Source organism: Octopus bimaculoides, chromosome 2 (genome assembly GCF_046866305.1).
Source record: "Octopus bimaculoides isolate indiv1 chromosome 2, ASM4686630v1, whole genome shotgun sequence".
Taxonomy (NCBI): Eukaryota; Metazoa; Mollusca; class Cephalopoda; order Octopoda; family Octopodidae; genus Octopus; species Octopus bimaculoides.
The window spans coordinates 156,006,766-156,020,364 of NC_142929.1; the positions used below are offsets into that span (position 1 = coordinate 156,006,766).

The following is a 13,599-nucleotide window of genomic DNA, read 5'->3' on the forward strand; positions in this document are numbered from 1 at the left end:
TTGAAGTTTACCATTTCTATGCAGCACAAATTCAACAAATAGTTGATGTTTCACCCTGATCAAGCATCTCCGTGACCAAAGGCGTTGAAACCATCACTATCCTGTCTTTCATTTCAGAAATTACATATCAAGAATTACATTATCTGAGGTGGCTCTCTGTTAAGATAATAAGTTAGGATTTGGCTGTTATTTCTAGGAAGTTGATTGGCCATATAAGTTCCTTCATTAGTTCGCTCAGCTAAGGATAATGATTCTGAACCTTTTCTTTGTTATTTAACCACTTGGTTTAATGAGTTTTGCCTTTTTTATGCTACCAGTTACCTCCCTTGCTCCCTCAAGCAACTTCCTTTAATATCCATTCCTCATTCACATCATTCCTTCGTACTTGATTTTCCACTGACTACTCCTTTCTGTGCTTCAGATACCTTCCTCTGCTCTGAGCTACTGCTGAAAACAGTAGCCAAATCTCACTCTAATCACACGCATTTCATAATGTAGTCCAATAAATAACTCAAACAAATGCATGACTCTCACGGTTGAAATGCCTGATGTGGATTGGTCTAGGACAGGGGTCGGGAAACATTTTAGTGCGGCAGGCAAAAATTTACAAAGAAATTAGGTCTGCAGGCGGATCACAAATTCTAACTCTCGTATCTGTGTAGATTTTGTATATATCTATGTGTAATTCGATTTACATTAATAAAGATAAGTTTCACACATTAAATTAATGCGTAACATCTTCATTAACGCCGCCACTGAATTTAGGACGTTTATATTACTTATGAAGTGGTCTATATTCTTCAGCTAGAGTGTAGTTGGGTCTCAAGGGGGTGGTACACTCCTAGCAATATGTGTTTTATAACGAAGAGAAAATTTCCATTCAAATGGCAATTACCGGACAACTTTCTGTTCGACTCGAACCGTTTAAAGTCATAGCGGAAATGCAATTAGGCATACGAATAGTGTATACATTTTATAATTGAAAAATTTAACCATATTTTGTACATACGAGTATATCAGCCTGTAGGCGAAATAAAAAGGGCTTGCAGGTGCAATTGCGCCCACGAGCTGGGGTTTCCCCACCCTTGGTCTAGGACAACTCTCTTTTGTTTTTGTTTTACATAGCCAGGTGAAATACCCATGGACTTTTTCTAGACCTCTATGAATGGTGGGTGAGGAAGAGAAGTTATCCTCAGTCTGGGGAGCTAACTCAAATGCTTGCAATAGAGTGGACTCTGCTAAAGGTACCCAAAGCTCGTGTAGTGAATGGTATTGGTTGGTTGATTGGCACGTGCACCCTTAACGTAGTTCTCGGGGATATTCAGTGTGACAAGGCTGACCCTTTGAATTACAGGCACAACAGAAACAGGAAGTAAGAGAAAGTTGTGGTGGAAGAGTACAGTGAAGTTCGCCACCATCCCCTGCCGGAGCCTCGTGGAGCTTTAGGTGTTTTCGTTCAATAAACACTCACAACGCCCGGTCTGGGAATCGAAACCGCGATCCTATGACCGCAAGTCCGCTGCCCTAATCACTGGGCCATTGCGGCTCCACTATGGTTTAAATAAAATGCATAATAATGAAGTGGTGTTTAAATAGAACTATCAAATCACTCACCAAGATAACAAAAAATACCTTTTGGAATAATTTGTTTTTTGAAAAAGGTAAATAAGAGAAAAAAAATAAACGAGGCACACATTAACATAGATAAAATTTATTTCAAACAATGAAGGTAATGTTAATGTTTTATATTCTTTATATGAGAAGTAATTTGGAATTAAATTATTCACTTGATGACATATATCTTTTCACTTTAAAAATTGAATCACTAATTCTTTTCTAATGCTTATTTACGAGATGAATTGTAAAATAGCAATTACTAACAGTTGTTATCATGTTAAACTGGCGGTTGTCAATGTGTGTGTGTGTGTACTTTTTTTTTTTTTTTCACTAAAGCTGCAAATGCATCACAAAACACAGTGACTCCGAGTCTCACATTCCCGTTCGTCAGACATCTGGAATCAAGAGTTTTTTTTGTGATGTTTTTGCAGCTTTAATGAAAAAGCATGACTTTACCTTTGGTATTCGAGTACTATTTTTTCCACCTTGTTTTGTATTTATGTGCTTCCTCGTGTGTGTGTGTGTGTGTCAGTGTGTGGATATACGTATGTGTGTGTGTGTGTGTGTGTAAATATGTGTGTATACGTGCATATATTTGTGTGTGTATATGTATATACATGTGTGTGTACATGAGTATGTATTTGTATACATATGTATGTATGTGTATACATATATATATGTATGTATATATTTACATATATGTATATATGTATGCATATATATATATATATATGTATATGTATATATCATCATTATCATCATCATCATCGTTTAACGTCCGCCTTCCATGCTAGCATGGGTTGGACGATTTGACCAATGACTGGCAAACCAGATGGCTACACCAAGCTCCAATCTGATTTGGCAGAGTTTCTACAGCTGGAAGCCCTTCCTAATGCCAACCACCCCGAGAGTGTAGTTCATATATATATATATATATATATATATGTGTGTGTATGTACGTGTATATATATATGTATGTGAATATATGTGTGTATATATATATTTGTATGTGCATGTATGTGTATGTGTATGTGTATGTGTATATATATATATATATATATATATATATATATGCATATGCATGTGTGTGTATATATATATATATATATATATATATATATATATATATATATATATATACAGTATTTTAAAACAGAAAAATGTCTACTATGAAAATTTATTACATAACATTCATTTCAAGAAGTTACTTACATTGTTAATATTTCATGTGAATTCCCTGAGCTTGAATACTTGCTTCAATGTGCCTGAGAAGAGATGCGTACAAATCTTTCACCATCTTCACAAGTATGAGATGCCATTCCATGTGGCTGAGCTCCCGCAACTCTTCAAGATTGCATGGATTCTTCTGACAAACTCTTCTCTTTAGTTCTGTCCACATTTGCTTGATGATATTTAAGTCAGGGCTCTGAGCTGACCAATCTTTCAATATGGTAACACCTTTATCAGCCAGACTCTGCTGTGCTACATGCGATTTGTGGCATGAAGCTCTTACCCACAAACTTCACTGTTTTTGTCATGTAACATGGGTTGTTTCATTTTCCTGGAGGCCTTCTGACAAGTTCTCGCTTATTAGAGAGTGAAACAACCCACGTTACACAGGGAAAACAGTGAAGTTTGGGGGTAAGAGTCTGATGCTTTGGGGATACATAAAAAGTGATGGTTCAAGAAAGCTGGTCAAAATTGATGGTAACTTGAATAGTGCCAAATACATCCAGTTGCTGAAGGACAATTTGATACCAGACTTGGATGAAGGTAAGGTTTTTCAGCATGACAGCTCCATTCCACAAATCGCATGCAACACAACAGTCTTGCTGATGAAGGTGTTACCGTATTGAAAGATGGCCCAGCTCAGAGCCCAGACTTAAATATCAATGAGCAAATGTGGACAGAAGAGTTCATTAGAAGAATCCACACAATCTTGAAGTGTTGTGGGAGCTCAGCCACAGAGAATGGCAGCTCATACCTATGAAGATGGTAAAAATGGTGAAGGATTTGTACGCATCTCTTCCCAGGCACATTGAAGCAATTAATCAAGCTAAGGGAAGCCATATGAAATATTAACAATGTACAGTAACTTCTTGAAATGAACATAATGTAATAAATTTTCATTATAGACATTTTTTTTGTTTTAGAACACTGTATTTTGATTGGTTTATGTGAGGTGGCCAAAAACCTTTGCACTGCCATATTTGGTGGTCATCTAGAATCTTCCCCTCTCATTCAGAACCCATACCACAAGATATAATGATTAGGTATAGAAATGACTCCAACAGGGCCAATGTTTCATCTGTAAAAACACAATGTGAAACATCCACTTATAAGCTGGCAACTAGTAAAAGTTTATAATACTTTAAAGTAGCCGAAGACTTTTGCATGATACTGTATACACCTTTTATAATGCCCCACTTTTGCATATATTCAGAGGCTTAAAATGATATGTTATAAAATACTCCCGTTTGAAAAAACTGAATAGAAGAAATATAAACACACAGCCCACAAATTCTACCTCCATAAAAAAACAAGATTTAAAATTTCTACATACTAATGAAATTGCTTGTTTAACAATGAACATCAAAAGAGAAACATAGAGACCTTTACTCTTTACTACTTCCTTTTGTGAACATCAGGTACAAGATAAACAAATTTCTATACTAACAACTTCATGACGTGCCTGTCCTATAACCCACACCTTCTAAGTAAAAGTAGGAAATACCCTAAATAATAAAAAGTAAAGAAACTGACCTGCTAAAACATACCACCTTATATTCTTTTGTGAACCCTAAAAAGTCCCCTTACAAAATAGTTGATACATCCAATTACTAAGTTTTTAAATACTGAACTAGACTTTGAAACTTTGACCCTTATGTTATCAAAACAAACATTAAATCTATCTAAACCAAAAATAACTAAAACTACTCACATCTTATGCCTACCTGTCAAAAGGGAAACACCTAAATATTCACACCTGCTTACAAAGTTCTACATACAATAAGATAGCCCCAACTTATTCAATAAAAGTTTCTCCATAACAACCCTAAAATATAATTACCATTCCACTCAAACCTATACATGCAAGGAAGATTTTAACTCAACAGGAGACAATATAAAGCTAAGATTAGCTTCAATGTATCAAAGACCAACTGCCCAAAACTTCAAAATCACAATCTGTAATATTCTTGTTAAAGATTAATGTGTGTGTAACTTTTAGAATGGGTGAAATTATTAACAATTCTCGCTTGCAGCATCTTGAGGAAGAAAAAAGCAGAAAACTTTCACGCTACATGCAGCCTTGTGCTTAAAGAAACTTGAAGAAAAGGAACAGTTCGTTGATCAGGATTATGGAATGTTCAAATGCAAAGACCTTAATATAAATGTCAAAACACTAAAAAAATCAAATTTAAATAATAATAGTACCATCACTAGTTTCAAGTGAGTTCATTTTGTCTTTTGTTTTTGTGGCTGATGGGAACAAGTGGAGATGTTAGCCTTGCAATAGTTTTGATTCTGCTAATGGCACCTTGAGGTCCTAGTGGTGGTGTTAAACAGTGCAACAAATTTAGTTTACCCCCAAAATAATATTATAATGAAATGATGTTTAACAGAATGTTTTGAAATAATTGCTTATAAAATTGGTGAATTCTTCATGGAGGTCAGCAAATGTGGAGTTTTGACACTCGTTCCCTTGTAAATGGCATTGGTAATGTAAGCAATGTTTCTAATTTAACATTTTCAGTAAAATTATGAACAGAACTGCTCCATATAAGATACTGTAGCTTAGCTTGTAGTTGACAGGATTAACACCAGATGATTCCTGAAATGATGATAAAATATGAAGTAACGCATGAGTTTAATAAGGATAAGTAGAAACAATCACTGAAATCCCTACAGCTTAATTTAACATCTTGGGGAAAGTTATAGCCTAGATTGATCTGAGTGGTATAAAATGTGTTTTGATGCATCTAAACAATTTGAGTTGAAGGAATAGAACAATAAAAGAATTATATCCTGCAATTAACAAATACATTTGTCCAATTCCAAACAAAACCAAAATCATTATTGTCCTCATTGTGATTTCACAGTAAAATCCATATACTCTTTACTCTTTTACTTGTTTCAGTCATTTGACTGCGGCCATGCTGGAGCACCGCCGTTTTTAGTCGAGCAAATCGACCCCAGGACTTATTCTTTGGAAGCCTAGTACTTATTCTATCGATCTCTTTGCCGAACCGCTAAGTTACGGGGACGTAAGCACACCAGTATCGGTTGTCAAGCGATGTTGGGGGAACAAACACAGACACATACACATACATATATACATATATACGATGGGCTTCTTTCAGTTTCCGCCTACCAAATCCACTCACAAGGCTTTGGTCGGCCCGAGACTATAGTTGAAGACACTTGCCCAAGGTGCCACGCAGTGGGACTGAACTCCGAACCATGTGGTTGGTATGCAAGCTACTTACCACACAGCCACTCCTGCGCCTAAACTTACATTCATGAACTAAAATTACATTCATGCACCTATTTCAAATAGATGCAGCTTCTTTTATTTTTAATCCTTTCTTTAAAAAAACACATTCCTTCTATCAAATACTCATAAGATGAAATTGATGAGAGTGACCATCATTATTATTAAGGCAGTGAGCTGGCAGAATTGTTAGCATGCCAGGCAAAATGCTTTGCGGCATTTCGTCCTTCTTTACATTCTGAGTTCAAATTCTGCCAAGATCGACTTTGCCTTTCATCCTTTTGTGGTCAATAAATTAAGTGCCAGTGAAACATGGGGTCAAGGTAATTCGTTAGTCCCCCCACTCTAAAATTTCAGGCCTTATGTCTTTAGTAGAAAGGATTATTATTATTATTAAGGTGGTGGGATGGCAGAAACTACACACAAAAGACTCACTTGAATTGGTAGTGATTCAAATCATTAAACTTTTGTGAAAAGATTGTACAAAATTTGCGTATATATACCACAAAGACATGTTCTACAAGTCAATCTGCAGTTCATTGCAACCAAGGCCAGATTTAAACCCATAGAAGCACTAAGTACTTGAAAGATTTTGGTGCTCCAATAAATATGTAATTCAAAATATAAACAATAATAAACCATAAAGTACATTTTTATTTTTCAAAATGAAACAAAACTAACAGTAAAGGGGGAAATAATGTTTATTTTTGTATACTTCCACTTCATTTATATTTGAAAAGTTTTCTACTTAATTTTTAATTGCAAAGTCTTTGATCAGATCCTAAAAATTAATCTTACATAACACATCTGCTTCTATACTTAGTAGAGATAAGGCATCCAGCCAGCATAGTTGAACTGATGGGATTTTTAATATACCGAGCGATTTGTGACTATTAATGTTAAAAGTATATGAAAAGAAATGTCTACATTTAGAAAGGCACACTCAGTATTGTATTCTACAATTATTTTATAAAATTATGGGATGTCACTGCCATCACTTTGGTTTCTATCACAACAAACTTTCATTTTTTAAGGACATTTTACTTTCACTATTTTATGGTGGTAAACTGCATGTTAACCAAAATAAGTAAATAGTGAAGTTGATTTGATATGAGAGAGGTCGTGTGTAGAGGTGGATGATAGCCACTAAATCCCCTATCTGCAAAATTGCTGGCCTTCTGCCTAAATCTTAAACAGTTGTTGAAGATGACTATTTTCATTTCTCTTCATCATCATTGGAGATTAGATTAATTTAAGAAGAAGAAAAGGAGAAGCTAGCATTGTTGAAAATAAGACTTTGGTTTTAAACAAACAAAATCATATGTTTAACATGTCTGAAAGTTAAGAAATAATTGAATTATTTTGATCTGAAAGTTTCTGTGAGAAATTTATAAACAAAGAGAGTTGTCTGTCTGTTCCGACAACATTATAAGTTTTATTACAAGATTTAACGAAGTTATATACAGCCGAGAGAAATTTTAAAGAGATGTAAACGTTTTTGTCTCAGGACCAATCCCCATCACCGACAAGACTTTTTTTAATGAAATATTGTAGAGATACATTTAAGAGGGTGGAAATTATTATCTTGATTAGATTTGGGGGAGAATGCACACGGAGACATCACCAGCACCACGTAAAGTGACGGAATCACCACCAGTCCACCACCATGAGAAAAATAAAAATCAGAAAATACATACATTGCCAAAAGCAGCACAATACACCGTTTGGCCATTTCCACGAGTTTCACGACATTTCATTGTGACTAGCGGTTCACAAAATTATGAAACATTAATTACGTTATTTGTTGTCGGTGTCATGAAAACAGAAAGGGAAGATAGAAGAAAAAAAGAAAACAAAAACAGAAATCAACTTACAAAGTTACAATGCTAGCGTATGTGTTGTTGGCACGTCGGATGCTGAGTGAGCCTCTGAAACTACTGCACTCACTTCTCAGTGGACAAGAAGGATCAAGTGAGCCTCCAGGGACCGTGAGGCAGTTCCGAGATTCTGATTTTGTTGTATTCTCAAGATTAATGTATATAATTGACCTCTGTTACTACTATTTTATTTAATTTCTTGTGTCAATAGAAAACGGCTTTTAAAAGGGGGAATATTTATGAAGAGCATGGAGAGAGGGGTCCACAAGTGATTGCACAGTACAAAGGTGATTTCAGCTCTTCCGTAGTGGTGATGAGAGCCTTGAAGATGAAGAATGTAGAGGATGGTTATGCAGTCTTGACAATCAACAATTGAACGCAATTGTTGAACAAAATCCATGTCAAAGTGTCAGAGAAATGTCTCAGGCACTAGGTGTTAGTATTGCAACGGTCTCACGCAATCTGCAGAAGATTGGTAAGGTGAAACAGCCCGATAAAAGGTTATCGCATGAGCTCAATGAAAATCAAAAAGATCGGCGTTTTTAAGTGCGCTTGATGCTCTTTCTGCAAAACATCAATGATCCTTTTCTTGACCAAAAATCCTTTTCTTGTGACGAAAAGTAGGTCCTATATGATAATCGTAAACGACTAGGTCAATGGCTTGATCGTGACGAATCCCCAAAACATTTCCCAAGGTCAAAGTTCCATCAGCAAAAGATTATGGTGATTGTCTGGTGGTCTGCAATTGGTGTTGTCCATTAGAGCTTTCTGAAAGCCAATCAGAGCATTACAGCAGAGGTGCACTGCAATCAACTCGCTGAAATGTATGCTCACTTGCAAAAAATGAGACCTGCATTGGTGAATCGGCATGGCCGAATTCTGCTCCACAATAATGCAAAGCCACATGTTGCAAGAATGACACTACAGAAACTCACAGATTTGGGATACGAGATTTTACCACATCCTCCATATTCTCCTGATCTTTCACCCACTGACTACCATTTTTAAGCATTTAAACACGTTTTTAAGTGATAAAACTTTCAGGTCCAAACCAGATGTGGAATCAGCTTTCAAAGATTTCTTAGCATCAAAGCCAATAAGTCTTTATTGACGAGACATAAATAATCTCGTCGATCGATGGCAGAGATACATAGATGTTCACGGCTCAACAACGCGTCAAAACAATGAATGAATTGAATGTTAACACAACCAAATTTGACGAACACATCTCTAATTAAGCGAAACAATATCGATATCAAGAAGAGGTAACATAGAACCTTGATTATTAACTCAGGGAAACGGATGCAAGGGTAATTAATCTATAGGTACAACAAATAGGTCTCAGGTCGGTAGGTTTAAACTGTAACTCTACGAGCAAACAAGACCGGAGGATCTCGATATTTTTGGTTTCGTTGCTAACTGGAGATAAAACGAACAATTACTGACTCTCTGGAAATTATTGAAAAATTTCTGACTCACAGGACATTTAATAACAAGAATTGCTGGTACATTTCACATGAAAAGTTGAACAAAAGTTGACCTCAGAAGCTACAAAGGTTTCAGAAATTTCATCTTATCCAAGACCGTGTTTGGAGTAAATTCTCCAACTGTCTATTAAGACTTTTCTTTTCTTTTCCTTTTTTTTTTTTTTTTTTTTGCTAAGGTCTCTCCGCAGTCTTTCGAATGCTAGGATTTCGAATATGCAGTGTGTATATAACAAATATATGAATATAGAACTAAATGCACAAGTCATTTAAAAATTCATTTGTCGTTTAATTAGCCTCTTTATCGTCAAGGTTCCGGATGCTGCTACACTGCCTTAAAAAAATTATACAAGACATTGGATGAAGTGATAATAGACACTTGATGCATGAATAGAAAATAGGATGGTCATAACATTCGGTCATAGATCCGGTTAGTAATAGACCACAAGAGACTTTACAGCAACAAAAACAAAAGATAACAACAATTGTTACAACAAGCTACCTTAAAAATAACTCCACGAGCCAACGATAGAGCCTATTTGTACTACGTGTCAGAATAACAACCTCTTATCATACTCTACCATTAAAAAAAGGTGGTAAAATATCTGAAAGTAAAATAAGCAGAACGGTCACAGCCGTCATGCTTTTGATCAAGAGTGACGTGGAGCTAAACAACAATCTAACTGTAGCTTTTTAATAGTATCAGGATAGGCTACGCTATCAACAGATGTAGTTACAGCAGACAATACAACGAATACTTTATTTTAATTAGTTAATTAAAGGGGTAAACAAGACATTATTCATTACCTTTGTAGTAACCCTTTTGACGATTGGACGTGGTTGATATTCATTTGTAACATTTGTAGGCCGACGTCAGTCATGAAGGAAATCCAGAGAACTACAGTTATGGATTATCTATGTAATCATTCCTTTACTATTTGTATAGTGTACTTAGAACAACATTAATGTGTGTCATTTCATTGTTTTTAAGGATTGTCGAGTGCAACTGGATGTAGTATTTAATGCGAAATTTCGAGTTTGTTGTTATGTAGCTCCAAATCAGCTGTGGCCAAGCAGATCTATGATAAAAAGCATTCCACGTATGACCAACCTCTCTCTTCCTATGTACAGGGAACCCAGTACCACATCAATCAAGTTTTTTTTTTTTACGATAAACAGGGCTGCTAAGAGAAATTTACCAGAGGAACAAGATTATTTTTAAACCACCTCCACATCAAAGACTCCCTTCAAAATTCAAGAGGATTGTAAGCTTTTTTCCTGGTTGTTTTTTAGGGAGTAACTCGACGAAAGATCGCACCTTCCTCACCTCCAATGTACCAGCTGAATCATACCCCTCTTACAGACTCTGACTATAGGGTACTATTTCAGAGAAATTTAGCTGGTATTTCTAGCAGGTTAAATGATCACATAGCGCTTCCCTCGTTGATTGGAATCTAGGAGTGATGAGAGGATAAAATGAGTAATATGGGTAATAATGAGTAAAATGGCAACCAAATATGCACTCTAGGGTTGTAAGGAATAATTTTCGAACTAAGATGGATCCTCTAACTCAGTGGTTCTCAACCGAGGTCTACCTGATCTTTCAGGGTCCATATAAGTTTTAGTTCTTAGAAATTATGTGCAGTAAATCGGTTATACTTCTACAATACAGAACATATTTTAAATATTTTTTTATACAATTCCTAATAATATTTAATTATAAAAAATATAGGATTTAAGAAAAAAATGAATAGTTATGAGGGACTAGTTGAGTAAAATAAAAATCAAAGAGGGTCCATAGTCAAAAAATGATTGCGAACCACTGCTCTAAAAAGTCTTTTGACTTGCTAGAAATAGCGGCCAAACCTCTCTAAAATCAACCCCTACCGTCTTAAAAGCCGTACACGTTGAATAATACGGTTCTGGGTTCTCTGCGTATAGGGAAAAGGCAAGATGGTCACGACTAGAATGACTGATCATAAGTCTGCTCCATCAGGACTTATATATGGCTAAACAACAACTATAAAAACAACGAATAGCTTTTCCAACAATAAGATTCCTTACCAATAGTTTATAAGTTACAGCATATAATAAATAATATTTTCATATGCTGTGAAGAGTGGAGAATCTACCGTTTCACCTTTTTGTTCTTCGTTTGACAGTGAAGAAGAACAAGATCTTGAACGTTAGATTCTTTTACACTCCTCAAACAATGGCACTCTGCTATGAATTCAACGAATCCACCTGCTGACACATTTTCGTCAAGGGAAACCTTCGCTAGTTTCCTCAGACTGTGAATTTTATCCTATAATTACAACACACAATCTCGTATTTAATATGGCGGTCCTTTGGCAGAGTCGATAGAGCAGGTGTTCTCAACCATTTTTTAAAAAAATCTTTAGACCACTTTGATTACTATTTTATTCTAGTGGACCCTCGTAACCATTCGATGTTTAAGAACTAGTTTTATAGAAACTTCTTTAAAAATTCCTATTTTGCTTTTTAAACACATTAACTTGTGTAAGTTAATGTAAACTATGTAAAGTGTTAGAGAAAGAAACCAAACTGTTTTTGACAATACATACCAGTCTGAAGCAAAATAATTTCAGGGTCCCTTAAAATACTATTGTGGATCCCCAATTTACTATTTTGTTGCGTGGACCTCCAAAAAATTTATATGGATCATCAGGGCCATATGAACCTCGGTTGAGAACCGCTGCGCGAGAGCATGGGATAGAATGAAGTGCGCTGTTTGTTTCAGTTCAATTTCTCTGAGTTTAAATCTCGCCGAGGCCGACAAATAAAGAAGTTCTCTCTCCCTCCAGCTGTTACATCCTGGGTCAAGAGTAGGAAGAATGAAAGGGTGTCTGTATTTGTTTGCAACTAGATGGACACCTAAGACAGTTAACGATAGCATGGTACATGCCACCAAGCCATCTTCGAAAGCGAGTAATGGCCGTCGTAATACTAGCACTTTATAAATAACAAGAAATACTTTTGACTGCTCCGCTATTAAGTATAGAGATATAACAGACTAAATATCCATGATATAAGTCTCATAGAAGTGTTTCTTAATCTGGCCAATAGTACTTCCTCGGGGCGTTATGAGCTCACAAAGGACTGCAAAATGTCAACGGAAGCTATGTGGGGCACTAGATGTATAGAGGGTCGTGACTTATCTCAGAAATAAAATACGACGATAATTGCAGGAATGAAAAATTATTCTCATAATTTGCCAGGGCAGGTTAATTTACCAATAAGATAAGAAATAATTTGTTCTAGTACAGATATAACAAAGTTTTAACCATTCCACTATTAATATAAACCATAAGGTGACGAGCTGGCAGAATCGTTAGCACACCGGACAATAATGCTTTGTGGCATTTCTTCCGATTTGTCATTCTTGGTTCAAATTCCGCTGAGGTAAATTTTGCTTTTCATCCCTTCGGGATGGATAAGATCGATATCAGTCAAATACTGGGGTCGATGAAATCGACTAGCTCCCTTCCCGATTTCAGGCCGTGTACCTGTAGTAGAAAGCTGTTAATGTAAAATATATCTTTAGAAGCTATCAAGATTATTAGTATCGAGAGCATAGACATTTATTCCACTATTTTATTAATTTACAATTTTATTCCATCCATTTTATTGTCCTACTATTCTCATATTCTTCCATTCCATTACTTTTGGAGAAAAAAAGCGCCGTAAACTACGTAAGACTGACATAAATATGGTAACACTTCTTCAAACGGCCACAAATGAGATACGTTTCACCAAGCTGCACCAGGAAACTCTATCACCCATTAATTTTACTAGGTCCTTAATTTCATGATTTGAATCTCAGCAAATAACATCAATATAGTTCAGCGGTCTCCGTCCTCTATTGGGATGTGGATGTTTCCAAAATATATCCCATATGGCCTGTTTTTCAGTATGGTAACAACAAAGCCCCATCTTGCACTAAGCAACAGAGATGAGTGGATTGTGTCCATAAATCTTATCTTTGGTCTTGTATTCATATCATGAAATGGTTTGAGTCCTCACGAGAAGTTTAGTGTATGCACCATCAAGGCGATATTGAAGTTTATTCTTCGTAGTCCAGATTTCGGTTTCATAAAGAAGAATGCTC

At 35.8% G+C, this 13,599-nt stretch overlaps 1 protein-coding gene across 2 annotated transcripts in view; it reads right to left on the reverse strand.

The window, feature by feature from the left end:
* Positions 1 to 1,695: 1,695 nt before the first annotated feature.
* Positions 1,696 to 13,599, reverse strand: part of LOC106869599 (deoxyribonuclease-1) — a 55,569-nt gene continuing 43,665 nt past the window's right edge. For both annotated transcript variants that reach the window (XM_089347969.1, XM_089347970.1), the window contains exon 8: positions 1,696 to 5,449. In XM_089347969.1, coding sequence (XP_089204095.1) covers positions 5,354 to 5,449 — 96 coding nt within the window. In that variant the 3' untranslated portion in view covers positions 1,696 to 5,353. The remainder of the gene's footprint in view (positions 5,450 to 13,599) is intronic.